Source organism: Grus americana, chromosome 16 (genome assembly GCF_028858705.1).
Source record: "Grus americana isolate bGruAme1 chromosome 16, bGruAme1.mat, whole genome shotgun sequence".
Classification (NCBI taxonomy): Eukaryota; Metazoa; Chordata; class Aves; order Gruiformes; family Gruidae; genus Grus; species Grus americana.
The window spans coordinates 12,362,782-12,383,519 of record NC_072867.1 but is presented as its reverse complement, the minus strand read 5'-3'; the positions used below and the strand labels follow the sequence as shown (position 1 = coordinate 12,383,519).

At 40.2% G+C, this 20,738-nt stretch overlaps 1 protein-coding gene across 5 annotated transcripts in view; it reads left to right on the top strand.

Moving 5' to 3' along the window:
• Positions 1-20,738, top strand: part of LOC129213945 (transmembrane protein 132C-like) — a 219,445-nt gene that overhangs the window by 186,166 nt on the left and 12,541 nt on the right. For all 5 annotated transcript variants that reach the window (XM_054844831.1, XM_054844830.1, XM_054844833.1 and 2 more), the window contains 3 exons: positions 3,359-3,502; positions 19,091-19,296; positions 19,771-20,044. In XM_054844831.1, the coding sequence (XP_054700806.1) occupies positions 3,359-3,502; positions 19,091-19,296; positions 19,771-20,044 (624 nt within the window). The remainder of the gene's footprint in view (positions 1-3,358; positions 3,503-19,090; positions 19,297-19,770; positions 20,045-20,738) is intronic.

The window sequence follows — 20,738 nt, the reverse complement described above, 5'->3', positions numbered from 1 at the left end:
GTTCTGCACTACATAGTACAGAAAGCAAGAATATCAGTCACATTTGCCTGCCAGGCTTTCCCATTTTAAAGGTATAGAACATTTTCTTTTGTCTAGTGAAGAAGGATATTATTTGGGATGGGTGAAGCAGAATATGGTTGTTTTGAGTACAAGATATATAGATTATTGTGTTTCCATTCTTTCAAAACTGAATGATGACTACTAAGATATAAGGGTGGAGGGAACCACAAGAGATCATCCGCTCCCTTTCCTTTTCTACCTGACTCAAAGAACTTGTATTATTTCTGAATGGTGTATAATCTGTTCTTCGAAGATCTGTTAGGCTAGACTGTGCATTTTCTTCTGCTCCAGAAGAATTCTTTATCATTACTTTTATAATAAAGATTGCCTTAATGTCAGACAAATCTTCTTTGTTGCAGCTTAAGCCCATTACTTCGCGCTCTGTCCATGAACATGGAAAATAGTTTATTCTTACTCATTTGTTGAAGACTTTTATGTATATGGAGACAGTAATAATCTTTCCCCATAATGTTCTCTAGGCTAAACAATCCCAATTCTTTTAGTCATTCCTCACAGATCTTATTTTCTAGTCTTTGACTTATTCTCTTTGTTCTTTTTTTTATCTTTGCACTTCAAGTTTTTCGTGCAGTACAGTCCTCAAAATTGGGTATAGCCGTTTAGCTGAGGCCTTGCTGAGTAGAGCAGGAATACCTCACATCTTACAGGTGATACTCCTCTTGATACAACTTACTGTGGGAGGCTTCTTTGGTTGGTTTGGGTTTGGTTTTTATCCACAGCAGCATGCAATTGCTGACTTCAGTTTGTGATCTACTATAGTTTCCAAATGCTTTTTTGAGAGCAGCTTTTCCTGTTGAATCTTTTCTGTCCTGTATTTATAGGATTAGTTGTTCCTACAGAAAAGAAACAACTTGTATTTAACTTTATTGCATCCCATCTTTATAAACCCTATCTCCAATACTGGATTTAATCCTATCCAATACTGGCTTTAATCCTGTTCTCTAGTGTTCTCATGGTGCTGTTGTGTAGGCTCAGAGCTTAGCTGCAGCCGTAGCTGGCAGTGCGGCAAACGTGATTTATTGTGATGCTCCTGGCAGTCTCGCCATCACCCAGCGTAATGCCCGGGCGGAGGAAGCAGCCGGTCTTTTCCTGGTGATACGCAGGGAATCAGGAGCACAGGATCCTCGTGCGGGTCAGAGTGCCTTGTGGTCTTGTCTGCTGGGCTTCCCACTTCTCTCCCATTTTTCTTAATACTTGACTTCATGTTAAGGTCACTGATTACTCGACACTGCAGGCGTGAGCAAAGCTGAGCCGGAGGGAGTTCTAGTGACTCCCAGGCAGTTTGTTGCAAGTTAAACCTGGATGATGAATTTACTCTGCTACTTGTGGCACAAAACTTTCACCGCATTGCGTAATCAGGACTTTGGTTTTATCTTTTTGGCAGTGGTGCAGGGCTTGTTTCTTTTTTGTTTTGTGTGTATATGATTTTCTGATTTGTCTTGAACTTCATAAATTACCATTAAATGCAAATATGGCTAAATCCCCAAGCCACAGAAAATTTTCTATATCTGAAACTCATTTCTATTTATGGGATTTCTCTTCCTCTGAACCTGTCCCTTTAAATTAGATTTCTCTATCAGTAGTACATATCAGTTGCCAAGGAAAAACTGGATCTGAGTAGAATCATTTCAAAGCAGAGCTGAGATAGCCTGAAAAGATGTCCTGTCATTTCCACAAACTCTCTTGCTGCTCCTTTGCCCTGGAGTCCTTAGTTCACAGTGTTTAACACTCAGAGTCACAAAAAATAAGGCTTTAAGGGATCAAGGCAAAAGATTAATTTCAGAGGACATACAGCACTTGCAGTAGCCAAATACACAGCAGAAAATATGTTGAATCTGCTTTTTGGTGAACCTATGTGGGTTATTCAATGCTTGTTGCTTTGGAAGTCTGCAGACAGAAGAGTACTTGCGTTTGTTACTGAGGGTTTGTTTTTGCTTTTTTTTTCACAAATGTTGAGCTCTGTTCCTTTGCATCTGTTTCTGGACTTATTTATTGCCATGTACTGGTATTTCGATACTTTTGGAAAAAAAAAATCAAGTTTGGGGACAGACGTTAAGCTGCAAAAGCCATGTATTTCACTACAGCACTCTGCTGTTCAAAAATGCCAGGTACCTGGCAGAATTTATATGGGGGACTGCTGGGGGTGGTCTCCACCTTAAAAAATCAGAAGTTCCCGAGAATGGCCTTAGACTTTCCAATAATGCTATTTATAGGTCTGGCTCTGGCTTACTGTGTTGGGTAGGGTTTTTTTTACATATATGCCATAGGAATTATTTAGGGTTCTTACTTTTCTAGAACAGTCAACATTCATTTTTTAAGAGGTTTTTTTTTAAGTTTGATGGGATTTCTTATGAGAGCTGTAGGAGGACCTGAGAAATAAGTTGCAAGATGAAAAGAAAATGACCTAGATTTAAAACTCACTAAACTGGAATCAAAACCAGTATCAATAGTATCAGTACCCCATTTTGCTGCTGTTGACATCAGTGGCTGCAGTCCTGACTTTGGTGCGAGGATTTTGCTGAATATTTTATTGACTTTCTAGAATTGGAAGTTGAAAAGTTGGACAAAACTTTGAAGTTCTTCCTGCATGGGAATCTTGGGAATACAGTGATGCTGAAACTGTTAAGGAGTTAAAAGAGTTAGCTTAGTCAATTGTGCATTGAAAGGCTTTTATATGCCATGACCCAAGTTCAAACTTCAGATTTCCTTGTTATTTTCCCTGCAGTTAATAGCATCACTAACTCCTCCTGGATTCCTTGCATTGCTTCATTGGCCATATCAAAGGAAATTAAATAATCTTGAAACAGTTCCAGATACAAAGTTCACAGAGAGGCCCCGTCTTTGCAATGGGCTTAGATTCAAATAGCAATATTTTTACTTTCGAGGCTATTCCATTCTGTCCCAAACATTGCCAGTCAAATCCAGTTTAGTAAAAACTCTGAACTCACATTTTGGAAGGCAAATATTGGGAAAGGCCCCACACTTAACAAGTAGAAGCTACCTGTGATGTGCTCCTGCCTCGACTGAATTTGGCTGCAGTTGTTTTGCTCGCTATTTAACAGTGTGCAATGCAGCTGACTGTTTGTTTAGCAGGTAAAATATAATTGGGATTTTACTATGTTTTACCAAGTTGCACATATTTGAAGATGAGATTAGATCATTAGCCACTGAGAACGAATGCATCTGTTTTGAGTATAAATCCAGTTGAAGAGCTGATGCTTGCCTTTTGGAAATCTCTTTAGTTGTTTCTGAAGAGCACTGTGTTTTGTTTTGTGTACAGGACACGGAAATTCTGAACACCGCAATTCTCACGGGAAAAACAGTAGCAGTGCCCATCAAAGTGGTCTCCATTGAGGAGAACAGTGCTGTGACAGACATCTCTGAATCAGTTGAGTGCAAGTCCTCTGATGAAGACGTCATTAAAGTAAGTTCATGCCATGTATTGGCTTCTGAAATTTTTTTATCCTTTTTATACACAAAAGGATAATAGCTAGGAACAAGCACTAAATCAACTCCTGCAAATTAAGTGTACTACCGTTTTAAAAGCATAAAGAGAGGGATTTTTAAGAAAACAGCAAATTAGGTGCAACAGTACAGCCACCACATTGAGTTTCAGTAGAATTTCAGTGTTTAATTTTTATTTGTGTCCTAATTTTAAAATGTCTTGGTAATGTTACCTCAAGTCCTCTGTGCACAGAGCTCATTCACTGCAAAACCAGCTCTGCTGTTAGTACTGCCTCTCCAGGTGTTTCTTATCACCTTTCCAGCTGTGATTATCACCTCCACAGCTGCATCAGTGCAATGGATTGGATGAGTGTTCTCCACCAACTGCAATGCAAAGTCATCCTGGTTGACTTCACGTTCTGCTGAGAGCTGGTTTGAATTAACAGCTTGATTCTGCACAGAAGTGGCTAGAAAGCATTCACATGACCGGTCCATCAATTTAGCACTAGCAGCTTAATGTCGCCCAGTAACAAACACCAGCGGGGTAGTATTGTCTCAAGGCAACGCAGCTATTTCTGCTACGAATACGTAGTCAAAGCCCTGAAGGAAATTCACAGTTGCGCGGGGAGTCAGTACTAAGACTATGCTGTGCGTGAATCCTGTTGCGCTTTCCACGCAGGACGTTCATGGTGCGTGGTCTTTAAGCAAGGATGATTTTACCCTTGGGCTATAAGCTCTTTTGATCAGGGATTTCATTATGTTATCTGATTTTACAGCACATAGCAAAGTGGGCTTTGTGAAGATACTCTTTAAGAGTTCTTTTATATCCTGTTGGCTCTCTTGGATGTATAGTGTACAAACAGTAATGCCACAACATTTCGTATTACAGTCTGTAGGTTCACAGAAAGAAATAAAAGTCCTGTGAACTTGCAGGATCCAGCAGTTTGCTGCACTATTGTAGAATTTATGTAGAAGCATTTATTATACCAGTAATAAGTAGGTGGGCAAAATAGCCATATGTTGAACTAATAAAGCCATTATAGAAGACTTTTACAGGAAACTTTCTGCTTTCAGTGGATCCTTCAGAGCCAAACAAATCTCTCCAATTTGCTGGAGCTTGAAGTGCTCCCATATATCAGATGCTTTACAGAGTTTTTAATGTCAAAGAATTCCTGTTAACCTTTTTCCTAAGGTAGCCACCTAACTACAAATCAAAGTAATAGCTAGAATTTAGTTTAGGGATCATCTTGATTTTAACCTTATTTGAAGCCACATTCCTGAGTAAGAAAAAATACCAGGTAGCATTCACAAATTGAAAAAAAAAAAAAAAATTCAGAAAAGAATTACTGTGTCCTTCAAATTAGCCATCTTGCTTAAACAGCTTACAGAATTTAACCAAATAATTCCAGCCCCATGGGGATTTCTTCTTTCCAACAGGGAAAATGACCAGTGTGAAGTTCTTCCATTCAGAGGAAGACTCAGATCAGGGAAAAAAATATACATATCTGATGGGCATTTGTTATACATCACCAGATGATGCACAGAAAATAACAGCACAACAATTTCCCAAATAAAAATCCCTCTGCAAAAATTACTTCTGGGTTTTATAGTTTTGGAGCATATGGCTCAAGAAGAAATTAAATTTCCCACATCTTACAAAAAAAGAGTGTTCTTGCAGTAATTGCAGTACAGCCTGAACTATTGCAGTTCTCCAACAATTTGTTTGGAAAGCATGCTTTCTTGAAGCACTATGTCCTTTGATTAGCACTTGAGACCCTGCTGTGCTCTTCTCTTATTTTCTACAGAAATAATTTATCTCCACTAAAAGGGTTTCTTAAAATGGAGCCTGTTTGCACTATTGAAATGTTTTTAAGTGACTTTTCTAGAAGCCTCCCTATCTAGCCACTCTGAAGTTGAAGTGAAACAAATAACTGGAGGCTAACACACAGTCTCTATTGGAATCGACTAGAGAATTTTTTCAAGTGTAATTTCTTTCTCTTCAGAAATGTTTTGAAATTGCTCAGATGAATAGAGAAACTGTCCTCTGTGTATTTAGAAATACATGCAGAATCTCTAGAGGAATTTATCTGTGACATGAGTGCTAACCGCTATGAACCATACAGCTAGTTAAAAAATGGAGTTCAATGAAATACTGTGAACATAAAGTTTTTATCATCTCACCATAGAGGAAAAAGGCTGCTTTTTTTTTTTTTTTTTTTTTTTTTAATCTAGAATGTTGCAATTTCCAGGAAATTTCTTTACATGGGGAAATGAAGTTTGGGTTTCAAGTCAAATTGACATGTTCATACTGGTTCTGATTTTAAAAAGCACTCAAAACTTCAAATGGAGCACAAAGGCCTTTCATCCTTAATTCATTCTGAAATTTCCCATCAAGATTTTATGTTAGTCTTTGAATATATCATCTTCCTCTGTAAAATACTGGTTTAGGTACCTTGTTGGGAGTAACCTTTCTGTTTTTAAAAAAAAAAAAAAAGTTCAGTCATCATAAATTATATCTGTTGGGAAGAGTTCATGGTATCTTCAACAAAGAATGTGTTCATGTTTACAGTTCGTGTTCCCAAGCATCCCTGTCATAGCAGAACCAAAGTATATTTACAGGAATGAAAGCCTGTAGATTAATTTAAACCACAAAATAAGAAAAGTAAGGAATTATTGATGAGAGCTATTTAATACATAGACATATTATCATTTAGAGGTTCACACAGATGTTTTTGTTTGATTTTGATTGCATGGAATTTCTGCTAAGTTTGGATTCAGGCAAACATACAGAGTTAGTCCAGAAGTTGAAAGCGATTGGTGCCTATTAGCACTTGGCTTGTATTATTTAGTCATCAAATGAATAAGTGTCCATTTGTATGGTTCATGTAAAGAGCCTAAAAGTAACGTTTCCGCCCAGAAATTTGAATGGCCATCAGATAAAAGAATATTTATAGTAATTCTTACAGTGCCTTCAGTTTGGCTGCAGTTACATTACTCTCAATAACAGAGCCCCATGGAAATCTAAACCTAAGATAGATCTGCAAGTAACAGGTAGTAGTTTCCCAGTGGTAAGCATGGTCTCGAGGCAGCTCAGTGCACAGTTTGTGTCCTGTCTTAATCTGCTGACTACTACTCCTTTTACTTTTTTATTGTCTCATAGTTTCATCTCTTTACTTCCAAATTTACAGTTGATTTCATGAACTTTAAAAGTCTTCGAATGCTCTAGACCTTCACACTGTGGTCCAACCTTTTAAAAGTGGACAGAAAATTTATTACAGCACTAAAAATCGAGCAATGGCCAAATTTTACTTTGCTAAGCTGGAATTTACCAATAGGATCCATATATCTGGATCCATTAATAGTAATTGCTGTTGCATGTGTAGGCTCCTTTTCATCTCCTGCAAATTTAAGTGGAATGTGGCTGCTTTTGCTGGTGCTTTTGTGCTCTTTGCTCAAGAGCAGGTACTGCTCTGGGTTCCTGGGTCACCTGGCTGCTAGAACAGATGCAGTTTCGTGCTGTGAAGAGCAGCAGAGTTTCAGGAGACTTGCAATACCTTGTGACATTTCCAGATTGAAAACTCTTGATAATACTTACAAACTTGAGGGTGGTTTTTTTCCATTAAAATAACCCAAGTTCAAAAATCTTCAGTGCTACATGTATTTCAGAAGCTACTGTAAACATTTGGGTTTTGTATTTCATCATTCTTGGACTAGCTTTTATCCCATTGCTACATGCGGGGATGCTGTATACATGGCATTATATTCTTATTGTATTGCTGTTTTTATAATTGGTAAATTAAAAGCTGGATACTAGTCTCAGTGTATTGGCCTTGAACCATATGCTACAGACCTTATTTACTAGTTTCTTTTAATTTTTAAGTACCTTTGAGATGCATTCAGATTAAAACATGGATTCAGATAATATTAGTCAACACATGCAGCTGCTGTGGTCATCCCTGGAAACAGAAACACAGATCTTGCCTTTACGATGTCCCTTGGTAGTTGTTAATGAACAGTGGGCTCTTGGTTTCATTGGGACTGAAGAGCAGAGGGAGACATTAACCGCAGGTAAAGGCCACTGCAAGAATGTTAGGAATTTCTGTTAGGAGCTAAAACCCAGGACACTGTCACAGCTGTCCCTCTCTTATCACAGGAACTTGAAACAAAATCCCAGTTCAAAGCAGCACTGAACTGTTGGGGGCCGAAAATCTGGCTAGGGGGGTTTGTGGTTGAACTGTAGCTTAATAGCTGGAAGACAAGAACTGGTGCTGGTATCAACACTTTCAAAGCAATAGTGATAGGACTTACAGACACCTGTCAAGGTTACAGATCTTGTTTAAAGGCCCAGGAATCATTTACACGCATGAGTAACTGCTGTGAATACTGCTGACATCAGGGAACATACTCATATAATAGTCATTTAGGATTCCTAAATGTTTCAGCCATTTTGCCATTTGTGGTGGAAACAGTTTGTGAAATGAAATTAATTCTTACTAAATAGATGCAAACTCATGTTGAAATGCCTGCTCATCATTTGTGGATTTATTCAGGTTAAAGGCCAGTCTGGATGCTGTGTAACACATGATGTAGGAAAGTCTCAGTTTGCCAGTAAGGAAGCTGACAGATGGACATTTTCCTATGAGATAAATAAATAGTTGTATACTAAGTGTAGTAATTTATTTTTAAAATTTAATATCTGGAACCATATCACAAGATGCTCTTTACTAAGGAAAAATCATCAGCACTTCATTATTTAGATGATACTTTGCTATTGTCTTACTATACCTGATCTTACACAAATAGCTATCCTTCAACCTCTTCAGTTGTTATTCAACTACAAAGAAATTTCTCTGTTCTTCCCGACTTTCCAGTATTTGCAAAACTTGAAATGTGTTTTAAAGCTAGATACAGAAGCCCTGTTTTCCCTTGGATAGGCAGAGGAACCACTAGTTAGCAGCATCCATAGGTATTTTTATTAAAAGTTGAGCTACGCATTTTCCTGCCAGTAAGTTGAATGCAGTTCCAAGCTGAGTGGCTGATCTACAGGCAGCTATTAAAGAATAAGCCTCAATCCTGCACTCATTAAAGTGCTGCACTCATTAAAGCCATCAGGAAAGCTCAACCCTGAAATTTTAATGGTATGGGGACAGTCCCTCAGGCTCCTAATGTTTTGTCTTAGTACCATGGCTATTTCCATATAAGAATCTGTGTGTATGGATGCCTTTTCATCATATATATTGCTTAGGCACCAAATAGAAAGATACTTGCTTTGACTCGAATCAGTGGCTGTATATTGGGGCAACATGATCACTTGCTGTCTGAGTATGGGGGTTGGATGCCAGACTTCAAAATTCAAAAGCAGGTTTCTGCCAGTAAAGGCAATCATCTTTCCCTTTATTTATATTAGCCCTACCTAGAAAAGTGTGGTTATCCATGCATAAGCAAGGCTGATACTCCGTTAGTGAGATCAGAGGTCCCCACGTTGTACGTATATTGACCGGAATGGGGATCAGCTGCTCCCCACAGCTGATGGACTGACCGGGGATGTGAAGGGTGTGAAGTGCTATATTAAAGACAGTGCTAGTGCGAAAACACATCGGTCTGTCACTACCTGTATGAAGATGAATGGGAATCAGGGGGTGACTGTCCTTACCTGGTGCATTGTAGTGCTAAAGGACATGGAAACGCCTGAGATTGTTAAGGAAGGACCTAAATATCTGGTGTGTTGCTCTCCACAGGGCTAATTCAAGATCTAGTGCTTTTCCTATTCAAATGTTACACGATGAGCTTTACAGAACTGATCTTGCAGAGAATCAGTGCTTCTGGTCCTAAACACAGCTTGGAGATAATTGTACTTGGTTCAGTGAAACGTTATTACAGATACTGCCAAAATATAAAAATAAGGAATCTCTTCAGTATCAGAGGAAAGCTAAGTCTGCTTAGAACAAAGCTTCCCATGGCATCTAAGGTTTCTTCCCTGTGCTTTCTTACCTGCAGCATCTGGAGGCAGATAATGATGTGGTGGGTTGTGATGAAGTGTGATGCTGATTTCAAGGGGAAGCACAGTTTCAGAAGATTTCGTCCCATTAGAAACCCTGGCACGTCATGGGCACGTTACATTTTCCCTCAAACCTTTCAACTCCTGCTGCATACGGCAGGGTAAGCGTCCAAACTTGCATTGCATTTCTGCACCTCAGCATACACATATATTCTTCATATGGGGCTTTATTGCAAAGCCTTCAACACTCAGAGGATTTAGAGCTTCACATTATGCTTTTAGTGCAGGTTATAGGAAAAAACAAAAACAAGGGGCTGACTAGGAAGAACTGGTTGTTTCCTACCAGCTATTTTGATCGAGGAAGAACACTAACTTCCAATAAAAAGCTCCTACAGTGAATATAATGCAATTGATTTATTGCTCATTTTTTACTTAGGTCAAATAAACCTCTATTTGGCGTTTGTTAGCTAGGTGAAACTGCTGTAGAGCTGAGCATGCTGTATAACGAGTGGATAAACTTCTGATTAAAACAAGTCTCATTCCTAACTCAATCCTATAAACTAAAGGGAGAAATGAAAAATCACGCTAGAAGGGGTTTCCAGGAATCCAGTGTGGTCTAATAATAGACAGACCATATTCTGTGCAGTCACTTTAATGTAATGCTCTCTTCTGTGGTTTTATGGCAGTCCTGCAAGATTCAGTGAAAGTGTGGAGGGGTCAATGTAAACAACAGCAGCTACTGCCAGACCTCCTCCACCGTAATATGCAGGCAGCTACTCATGGAGGGTTCAGGTGCTTCAGCCCACACAGTCAAAATTGCAGCAGTACTCTCATTTTTAAAAAATAAAGTAGTTGTACAAATTTCTGGAGGTGATGTAGAAAAGTTGGACAACTACTTGTACAGTGCCTGTGTGTTCATTCTCAGGCTTGCAAGTCTGCCCTTGGTTAGCTCCAGGATCAGGAGCTGAAAGCTCAGTCCATGTGACACTGTGCTGAGAGCCAACACCGCAACGCTGCTTTTGGGTGCTGAGCTGGGGTCTCTGCACAGGGCTGTAGGGACCACCAGCAGGCTCAGAACAAGCATGGGGTTCTCTGTCACATCCGCCTCATAGTGCAGATACCCCCAAGGGCCACCACAAATGACTTTCCTCAAGTTTATGTTTGGTAGCTGATGAACTGCAAATGCATTTCCTACTCACCATGCCCTAATACAGCCTTGAAAGCCCTCAAAAGCAGAAGCTGTATCTCTGAGTCCAAACCCAGCAGCCTATTTCTCTGATGGCTCCTCTTTCTTCTTCTGATACTGTGTGTTCCTGTGATTTGTGTGGAACTGAAAAGCTTCAAAAACAGGAAAGAAAGTCACAGCATGGAAATCCCATTGTTTTGCTGTTCTGAAGCCCTGCGACTTTGTAGGCTTTTCTTCTGGTAAATCTGTTATGTTATATTCTGAACAGAATTGCAAATAGAAAGTCCACCTCCTTGCCCTCCTCCACACTTCTCATAGTCATGTGATTAACTGGGATCAATATACATCAGTAGAGCAGAGAGCTTTAGAAAAATGAGCTTTACCACACACTTCTGTCAGATGCAAATATGACATATAGGCCAGCAATACATGGAGCTTTCAGGGAAGACGTATCATTAACGTATACCACTACTCACCACGCAGTCAGCCTCTGGGGAAATTGAAACTCAAAACTGATATCGTCTGAGATATTTAAATTCAGCAATAAAAGTTGCAAATACCTTGCCATCACATAATGTGCAAAAATTTCAAGGGCAGCTAAAGAAACTTTTAAACCATATCCTTGCAGACTTCTTCCCCTGTCATCTCATGCCTTCAGCCAGCTCACTGCCCAGGTTAGTGATGTCAGTATGGAGAACCTATACATCCCAAATGAAAAATCAAAGCGGAGTGGCAGTAACAGTGCCTCAAGTTCCACAGAAAGTGCTTTAACATCAACTTCAGAGCTGCAAGATCAAGACCGGGAAAGTAAATGGGAGAAATAATATTAGTCTAGTGACAGCTGTAGATATGATGGGAAGATAAGCAGTTTTCTCCAGACTTTTTCGAGTAATACAGTCAGAAGAAACGCTGGTTCGCTTCTCCTTTCCTTTTCTGCCAATAGGAGTAATTTACACATTGTGAATTTCTATATTGTAGATACATACATGACAAGCATTGTGATTTTCTCAAAGGTGCAACTACTGTAGATGGAATTAAAAGTCCCTGTGTTCACCCTGTGATCCTGCTTTGCCATGCAAGATATTTGGGGCCATGCTGCATATATAGTCTGGCATATCCCTACTAGGTAGGAGCCAAACTCTCTGTTCAGCCCCATTTTCAGAAATTAGTTGACTCGAGAGTGCACCAAACAAGACAGATTTTGTTTTACGTGATAATGCTAGCTGCAGAGAGCTCCTGTGGCTCAGTGCAGCTACAGTTCAGCTTCAGAAGCTGGTCATTTGGGAGCGAATAGATGCCCTCCAGTCTCAGCTGGCATTTTGTGCCCCTTTTACTCTCTCAGTTCTGTCGTAGCGAATGATATTCAGTTAGTTAAATGTACTGCTTCTGCTCTGCAAAGCTGCCAGCAAAATCTTTGTAATGAGATTAGATAATGTACGGCCTTTTCCCTAAGAAATGCTCTCTAGCTTTGGGGTTTTTCTACTTAGTTTTGCTAATCTGGCTGCTGATACTGAACATGCAGACCCTTCTCAGCAGAGAGAGTCCAAATTGCTCCTAAACTATGGCCCTGATTTTACAGTTCTCCTCCTCTTCAGCACTCAGGGCTCGATCCCCCTGTTATTAGTGCAGGTTCCTGGGAGCTTTGCCTGAGAACTGATCACAGGGATTGAAACCGCATTTGGAATGTGGCGGCTGTTTACAAGCACAAAGCAACACCAACGCACCAGCCGTGCTGGCCATTGAAAACTGCAGCTAATTCTAAGAGAGGCAGAATGAGGCTTAAATCAGTTATTAAAGTGTAATACCTGCCCTACTCCCTCATGAGTAATTATTCCTCAACTATTTCAAGAAACAAATTCATCCTTTTTCTTTTGGTGGGTCATAGGTAAAAACAACTTTCAGGGTTATTCTTGCACGTAATGTGAAAAATCAAGACTTTCATTTATTAAGATGACAGTCTTATCAGTGTTAAGTCTGCATTACTCTATCTACCTTTATGCTCGCCCTGGGAGGGGGGGTTTGGGCTTCGCTTTTCAGGCCACTGAGCACAGCTCCAGCTGTAGGCACTGGACACGAGGGTGGCTCTGGCAAGTCAAGTCACACTAGCAACTAGCAGCTCCTATAATGGATGCTTCCATTTTAAAGGCTGCTCTAACGGTGCCACAAAGCTGTAAATATCATCCCAGGGATCAAGGAAGAGCTCAGGTCTGAAGCTTTAACTCTTATCACATTTAAACAGTTTAACATGTAAAAATGAATAGTACGGGCCTTGAGACAGCTTCCATTTTCTAGTAGCAGGTTATTGATTATTCAGGATTATGCAGCCAGGCATTGAAATCCTTCTTATGAAGCAGCTGCCATCACCTAACGTTCAAGTAGCACAGGATTTCCTTTATGTATAAGACCATAGTGTTTAAATGGAATCAAGGCTAGAGAGCTATATAGAGTCTCTCCCCAAACCTTTAGAATTTAATAGAAGATAATTCTCTTTCTACAGAGGATGTTGTTAAAAAAAAAAAATCTTAGAAGAAATTCTCTAGCAAGAACATGAATATTACAAAATTCTAAAGGATTTTCCTAAAAGCTTGTGGAATAATTATCACTGTCTAATATTTTCTATATATTATTTTAGTGTCAGTATATTCAGTGGCTAAGTCATTGTGGTGCTCTGTATTCCTTAATGGAATGAATTACTTTGTTCACAAAGCTTAACCTTCATGAGCTTCAATTGCCCTTCTGGTATGTAAGAGTGATGCTCCCGAGCGGAAATACTAGGGGTGTCATATATTTGAAAAGTGCTGAACATCACTATTCTTTACTAATTATCCTGTAATTTGTTTTTCATTGAAATTGAGATTCTTTTAAGAGATACTGGAAAAATCTTTTTGCTCATAGAAGTTCTTTCATAAATATTTAAACATTTATGTAACCTTTGAATATTTTAGCAACATTTACATTAGTATAACAGAAATGAGTAAATGGGTTTACACCAAAATACAAAATACTGAACCTGATGAATACAAGCAGGACATCTACCATTATCATATCTCCTCATTTCTGTTCAGTCTTAAAGTTCTGAGACTTTTAAAACCTCAGGGTATTTAATTAAGGGCTAACCATACAGACTTCTACCTAGAAAATGGACTGACTGATACCTCATAAATTTTCGGTGTTCATAAGCTTGGCAGGATTGCCATATTAAAAACTTTTCTTTTTGTCCTTTAAAACTGCCCTTCAGAGCCTGGGCTGATATCTCCAGAGGTGAAAAACCACTAGGAGAATAAACAAGTTTAGACTAAACTAGACTCAGAGAATCAGTGCAACTCGTTTATTTTTAGGTCTTATAGTTGTCGTTCCTTCCACTCCTGTGTACAACAGATAGGAAACAGAAGAGACAGCGTTTTGAGTTCACCATCCTTTGAAAGACAGTCTTAGCTTGTATTTGACATGAAATTTCTCTCTTGTAAACTATCTGCCTCCACCAGTAATGGAATGAAGATTTCTCAGGAATCTGTAGCAGCATGTCACCCAGCAAAACCGATATTCTTCCAGCCCCTTTATGGCTGCAGAGTCCAAGGCAGTACGCTGTCACACCCTTTGTGGTGACCTCAAGCTGCTCATGCTCCCTTCTTGCAGTTTTGCAATACAGAGGCCATGGTGGGATTAAGACCTTAATCTGAAAGGAGTAAGTAAAGGAAGACCCAGAGGTTCTGCATTTGACTGCTAACAGTGCTGGGAACGTCCCTAATATCCACTGCAACTAATCTGTTCACTACCAGGTGGAAAGGTACGTTCGCTCCCCAGATCACAAAGTCACATCGTGCCATAGGTAGTGATTCAGGAGTGACTCTCTCTTGATTTCCAGACTGTCGTTTTCTCCGTCAGCTCAATAAAATGTGATTTGTTGCAGAGAGAATCTATCCAAGTCATTTGGAAAGGCAGTGGCCTTTGTTACAAAGGGGCACAAAAATATAATGCCAGAAAAAGAAAGACAAAGAAGAAACCTCTAGGGAATTGTGCTTAGCCCTGTCTTTTGCTGTCTAGCTTCTTTATTTTGTTTTTAATCTGGAGAGAGAAGTTAGAAAAATAGAAAAAAGGGGGAAAGTAGCTGAATGCAGCTTAATAATGAAAGAAACTGCTGAAATAGCATCAGAAAGCTCTTTAAAATGCAAAACTTCTGGCTGATCTGCTACGGAGAATAGAAAAAAAAGCCAATCACTTAAAGGTAGTGGCTAAGCAGGCTTTCCCTTCATCATCTCTCACTTCTTCTGATGCCAAAGATAAAAAGCACTTTCAGAAGGAAGATGTTTTCATAGTAAAAGCATAAATACTACAGGAGATGAGACACAAATCACTGTTCACAGAGTCGCCAGCTTCTACCAGAAACTTCCTTAGACTACTGTGGACAGGAGTCATAGATGAGAGCCGGTCATTGTACTGTTCAGTGACCTCCCAGAAGCATTGCAAAACCCTGGAGGAAAACAGAGAGATACTTTTATCTATGATTAAACAAATATACCTTTTTAATTAAAACCAGTTTGAGTTCTAGTATGATCTGGTTTAATTTATTACTCTGTTTAATCTCCCTGCTATCCTTCCTCCATGATTCCATGCCATGGTGTTTTAGGTTGTCAGTACCAGTCCTGTGTTTCCATCTCTTGTAACCCCAAATGAGAACAGATGAAAATAGCTTTGCCAAGTCTGTGTTGAATAACTCCAAAACCAAGTTGACTGTGATGTTATTTCCATCCAAGTTAATCTGAGCTAAGGAGCTCTGTTGTTGCACCATGTAACCCCTGCCCTTTTTTTGTGAGGGGCGTCTGCTTAGCAAATCAGACCTCACGTGTGACTTGCTGATGTAGCAAAATCAGTACATCTGGATTTGTTCTCCGAGGCTGAGAAATCCGTTTTATTTATTTTTTAAGTGACATTGTGTGAGACAAAGGCAAGGGAAGCAAACCGGCTTGCTCTCATTCTGCTAGCCTGCTATAGCTAAGCTTAGCTGAGATGTGTTGCTTACAGAAGCTGTAGACTATGGAATAGCTTTAATTGAACGTTTCGCGAGAAGGAGTATCCTTAATCCTGTGCGTATGGAGAGCAAGCACACATGGTGAATTAGACACCGTGATACTTTCTCCTTTTCATCCCCTCTATAGCACTGGTTGGGAAGTCTGTTGCCTTTTGTCAAAAGCAAACAATGTTGCTTCAGGAATAGATACCTGAAAGCGCGATACTTAAAATGCATTTGGTAATACAATACAATATAAGCCTTCCTCCTCCTCTACTCTCTGTGCGCTACCTTTTTATCAGAAATGCAGGAACAGAGGAAAGAGCATGTGTAAGGACATTAGCAATGCTTGTACTTGGTGAAGAGAGTAATGTTTTTCTCAATGCAACTCATAAAGACCTGCCACTATTGCTGATGCATGTCCAGTAATAAATACTAACCTGTAGCAATTTTAAAGGCTGCATGGTAGCTACAGCAGCCACCTCCTTAGGATGCTTATATATTTGTTTAGCCATTTGTTTGTCGCATACACATGAAGGAATATAGCAGCTTTACAAATACAGATGGAGATTGGATCTCAGCCCAGAACCATTTAGGAATTGCAGTTTTGTTACTATTGTTATTGTGTTTTTTCTCTGACAGTCACATTTGTTCTGTTGCTGACAACATTGAGCTTTAGATAATATTAAATCATACATCTAGACCAGACCTGGTCAGTCTGAAGCTGAGTATGTTACCATAAATCTTTTGTCAGCATGTGCACGTGGTTTACTATATGCATAAATAAGCAGCTTGTACAACTAAGAAAGTTGATTCATTTGTCTTTGGGATGAACTCCATAGAAATAAATGGGATGGAACCAGTTTCAGGAGGGCAATGGCTCCAAGCAGAATTAAGATAGATCTTATGGACAAGCCTCTCAAAAGCTTCCGCTCAAAGGAAGATAGGGCTAAAGAACAAAGAAGCTGCTTTGTCAAATGTTCCAGGCATAGGGTCTTCTGTCCCGAGCACACACACTGCTTCCCATTTGGCTCTAGAAGTCGTTCTGTGCTCCAAGTGCAGTGCACTCCTCTGACTGGTGCTGACCAAGGCTCTGTGGGTTGTGTTGTTTACACCAGTGAGGGAAAATGGATAGAAAGGGTTGACTTGACTTTCCTGAGGTTATAGAGGAAGACAGAAATTAGAGTCTGTGTCAGTGAGGACTTCTTTGTACCCTGAACTTCATTGAGGATGTTGTGCCATAGGTAACATTCATATGTGGCATATTATTTAGATGTGAATTCCTTTTAACTTCAGCCATCCAAGAATTAGGTATCTGGTCTAAGATGCTTCTCAGGGTCTCCATATCTGGTGGAGAGACACGGGCAGCTTCAGGGTAGTAGTACTGCCAAGCATTGAGAGAGGAAAGTCACCCACTGGCCATTCCTCCTTCCATGCAGCTGAGACAGCAGCGAGACAACAGGCTTGCGTTAGACATCAGCAGCTCAACTGCAGGAGCTGAATGCCCCCAATATGTCCTAGTGGCTGTATACTGTATACTGCTCTGGGCAGAAAAGCCTCTGTGATCAGGAAGTCACGGCTGTAACTCCTGACATGTAGCCCTTGCTTGCCTGTGCAGTTGGAGTTGTTTTCATGAGAAACATTTTCATGATGTTTCTTCTCCCAGGGTGAAGCTGATGCAATGGCACCACAGAAGGAAAGAGCAGTCCCTCTAGAAAAGAGCTCTGAATTACTGCATGGGATTATATATTATATTAGGCACCTCTGCTGCATAGTACTTTTAGATTAGATTAAATAGTCATTCTGAAACAGCCCAGTGTGTACTAACCCCCTTTCTGTATTGCCATTCAAGTTAATACATGTAAGAATAGGGCATGCCATTCATAGTGATAAAATGAAGAACCTTCTGCCACCCTCAGACTTTTAAACCTGTCTCAGATGGTCTGAGGGAGAAGCCTAAACAGACAGATGGGTCTGGTATTGTAGTATGTAGTACTGTTTTCAGTCAACAGAGCCCGGTTACAGCATAACCCTCTTAGGGAATGAGTCATAGAAATGTTTGTATGTTCTCTATGTATTAAGTTTTCTTTTGCAATCTTGCCATCAAATATTTTACCAGAATGTGAGCAGTGCCTAAACCTGACAGAGGATACAAACAGGATGTGTATGTCAAACTGGGAGCGGTTTAGCTCCTGTATCTGCGGTCACAGAGGACATCCATCTGTTTGATTAGCCTGGGGACATATGCATTTCCAGCTGATAATCATTTGAATAAAATGATATTGGGAATGGGAGTGGGGATAAAAGGGAGCAGATGATAACATAAATATATGTTCAGGTGGGGAGACACATTGCCACCACTAACGATACTCATTATGGGTGATGAAATAGAATTCTGATGGGATGGGAGCGAAAGCAGGAGTTGAAGAGATCTGCTGGGTTTACTGTTAATTTCTGCAGACATACCAGCTCATTTAGTAATCTAACAGCTCCCATTGCTAGCCACTTAATGTATGATTAATGTGCCACAGGATTTCCCTAGACATTTATGACACCTTTAGGAATAGATATGACAATGACTTTATCACATGGAGTCACTTCATACTATCTGCATCTCTCTTAATGATTTATATATTCAGGAGTGATTTTATCACTAGTACTCAGTAACGTAATAAATGAGAAAACTCAATGGTCTGTAAATTACAACATTGATTAAAGAAGTGATTACTGATATAACTCTTACATGACTATGATAATGCTTGCTTATATTTCAGGACAGCAGTTACATGTTAATGATAAATCTACTGCAGTGTTTAGAAATACTTTACAGCTTTAATCAAAATGTAAACATTTATAAACAGATAATGTTTATTGTGCAGGAAACAAGTAGACTTCTGTTACTCTTCAGTGGATGAAATCCACTCCAGAGCCAGCTTTGTCTTGACGACTGAAAGCAGCGTCACCCCCTGATGAAGGTACTCATCAGGGTAGAGCTTTGATTTGCTGCTTGCCTCTATCGAGACCTGTTTTGGTTTGTTGGGTTCCTCTTGACCAAGCCGTGAAGGAGCCTTGCTCATTGTAAATTCCACAGCACTGTGATCGGCTAGTGGCTCACTGCATAACAAACAGAAAATCAACCACCAGCTTCATAAATAGTATCCAGTCTTTAGGCATCTCCAGCGTAATTATGCCTCCTGAGCCAATGAAGGATTTTTGTGTTCAGCTGCTCCCATTGTAAAAGGCCATGATTAACATGCATAAAGAGAAGGGAGCCTTTTTTGTTTGTTTTTGGTTTTGAGATGCCAGGGTTATGCTTTGAGCTTGTTTTGTCGCAGTGATTACCTTTTCTTCTTTCTCTCTCTCTTCCCCCCTTTAGGTTTCTGACAGATGTGACTATGTTTTTGTCAATGGCAAAGAAATGAAAGGCAAGGTGAATGCGCTTGTGAACTTCACTTATCAGTATCTGAGTGCTCCTCTGCAAATCACGGTCTGGGTTCCACGCCTGCCTCTTCAGATCGACATTTCGGACACAGAACTGAGCCAAATAAAAGGCTGGCGAGTCCCAGTTGTTTCCAACAAAAGGTGGGTTTGAGTTAAATTTCTTGGGTGTTTTTGTGAAATGAATGGGGTTGATTTTAACTCTCAGCAAGAACAGCTGCAGCACCTGCACCCAAATATGCAGCATCTTTCCCTGAGGAACAGCAGTACTGGAATCCCCAGCTTTACACCAGACACCTGCAGATATAATACAGCTTTTAAAATTTGTGGGAGTTTTGCTTCTGTGCATGTGTCTGTCCTGTGCAAGAGTACAGTGTAGTGCTCTGGTAAGGTCCACTTATAGAGTTGTTGCTCAGACATACCAGCTGAGATGAAGAAGTGGTATAGTCCATTTGTATGGTCCTTCATCAGGCGAGGCAGCCATGAACCAGCAGTGGTCCAAAAAAACAGAAGGGAGGGCTGTTATGTATGGGGGTACTCTCCATAAGCACTCTATTGTTAGTTTTCACTAATCTTCTTGAAAACATTTCTTTATGCTTCATTTTCTTACGAAAAAAGACCCACCAGAGACAGTGATGATGAGGATGAAGACGAGCGGAAAGGAAGAGGATGCACTCTGCAGTACCAGCATGCCATGGTGCGAGTCCTCACACAATTTGTAGCTGAGGATTCCAGCCCTTGGGGTCAGCTGAGCTACCTGCTGGGCTCAGACTGGCAGTTTGACATTACAGACCTGGTAACGGATTTTATGAAACTGGAGGATCCTCACATTGCCAGGCTCCAGGAAGGCAGGATTTTGATTGGACGGGAAGTAGGAATGACAACGATGCAGGTACTGTGCTCTGGACTGCCACATTCTGCCATTCCAATAGAGAACCTGTGTATGAGCATTCTGCTATCTTGAAACAGGATAATTTCCCATTACATTCCCGTGATCTAGAGTGTCACACACAGCATTAACCCAAGCTAGAGGTGGCCCAAGGCATGTGGTACGGCCAGGAGCTGGAAGCCATAGAGCATTCAGAGATGTCTAGGAGAGGCCGCACTTCTAGGCTCAGTGAGAAGTTAGACTCCTTGTCCCACATGGATGCAATTACCACCAGTCAGCTGATGGGCACCATTTTGACTTTTTGAGACAAAGATCTTTAGATTTTACCAAGTTTCTTTTGACTTATTTAAATGTTAATTTGGGGGGAAAAAACACAACCTGGTTAATAAACCTGAAAGGCACCAGTGGCCAACACCATAACCCAGTTCTGCCCCAGATGAATCCTTACTAAAACCAACGCACACAGAGTGTATATAGCAAATTTAGGCTGTAGATATGAGATGGGGAAGGTGGAGAAGACAGTATGTGCATGAATTAGCTATCCTTAGTTCCCTAAAGATAGCAGTATGGCCCTTAGTTTCATTAAAGGGAAGGATATCCTACTACCTTGATGTTCCATCAGAAACAGAAAAGACAGAAATGACAATTTCCAAGCAAAGAAGTGAAGGACAAATCCTAGGTTTTGCTAACCTCGCTT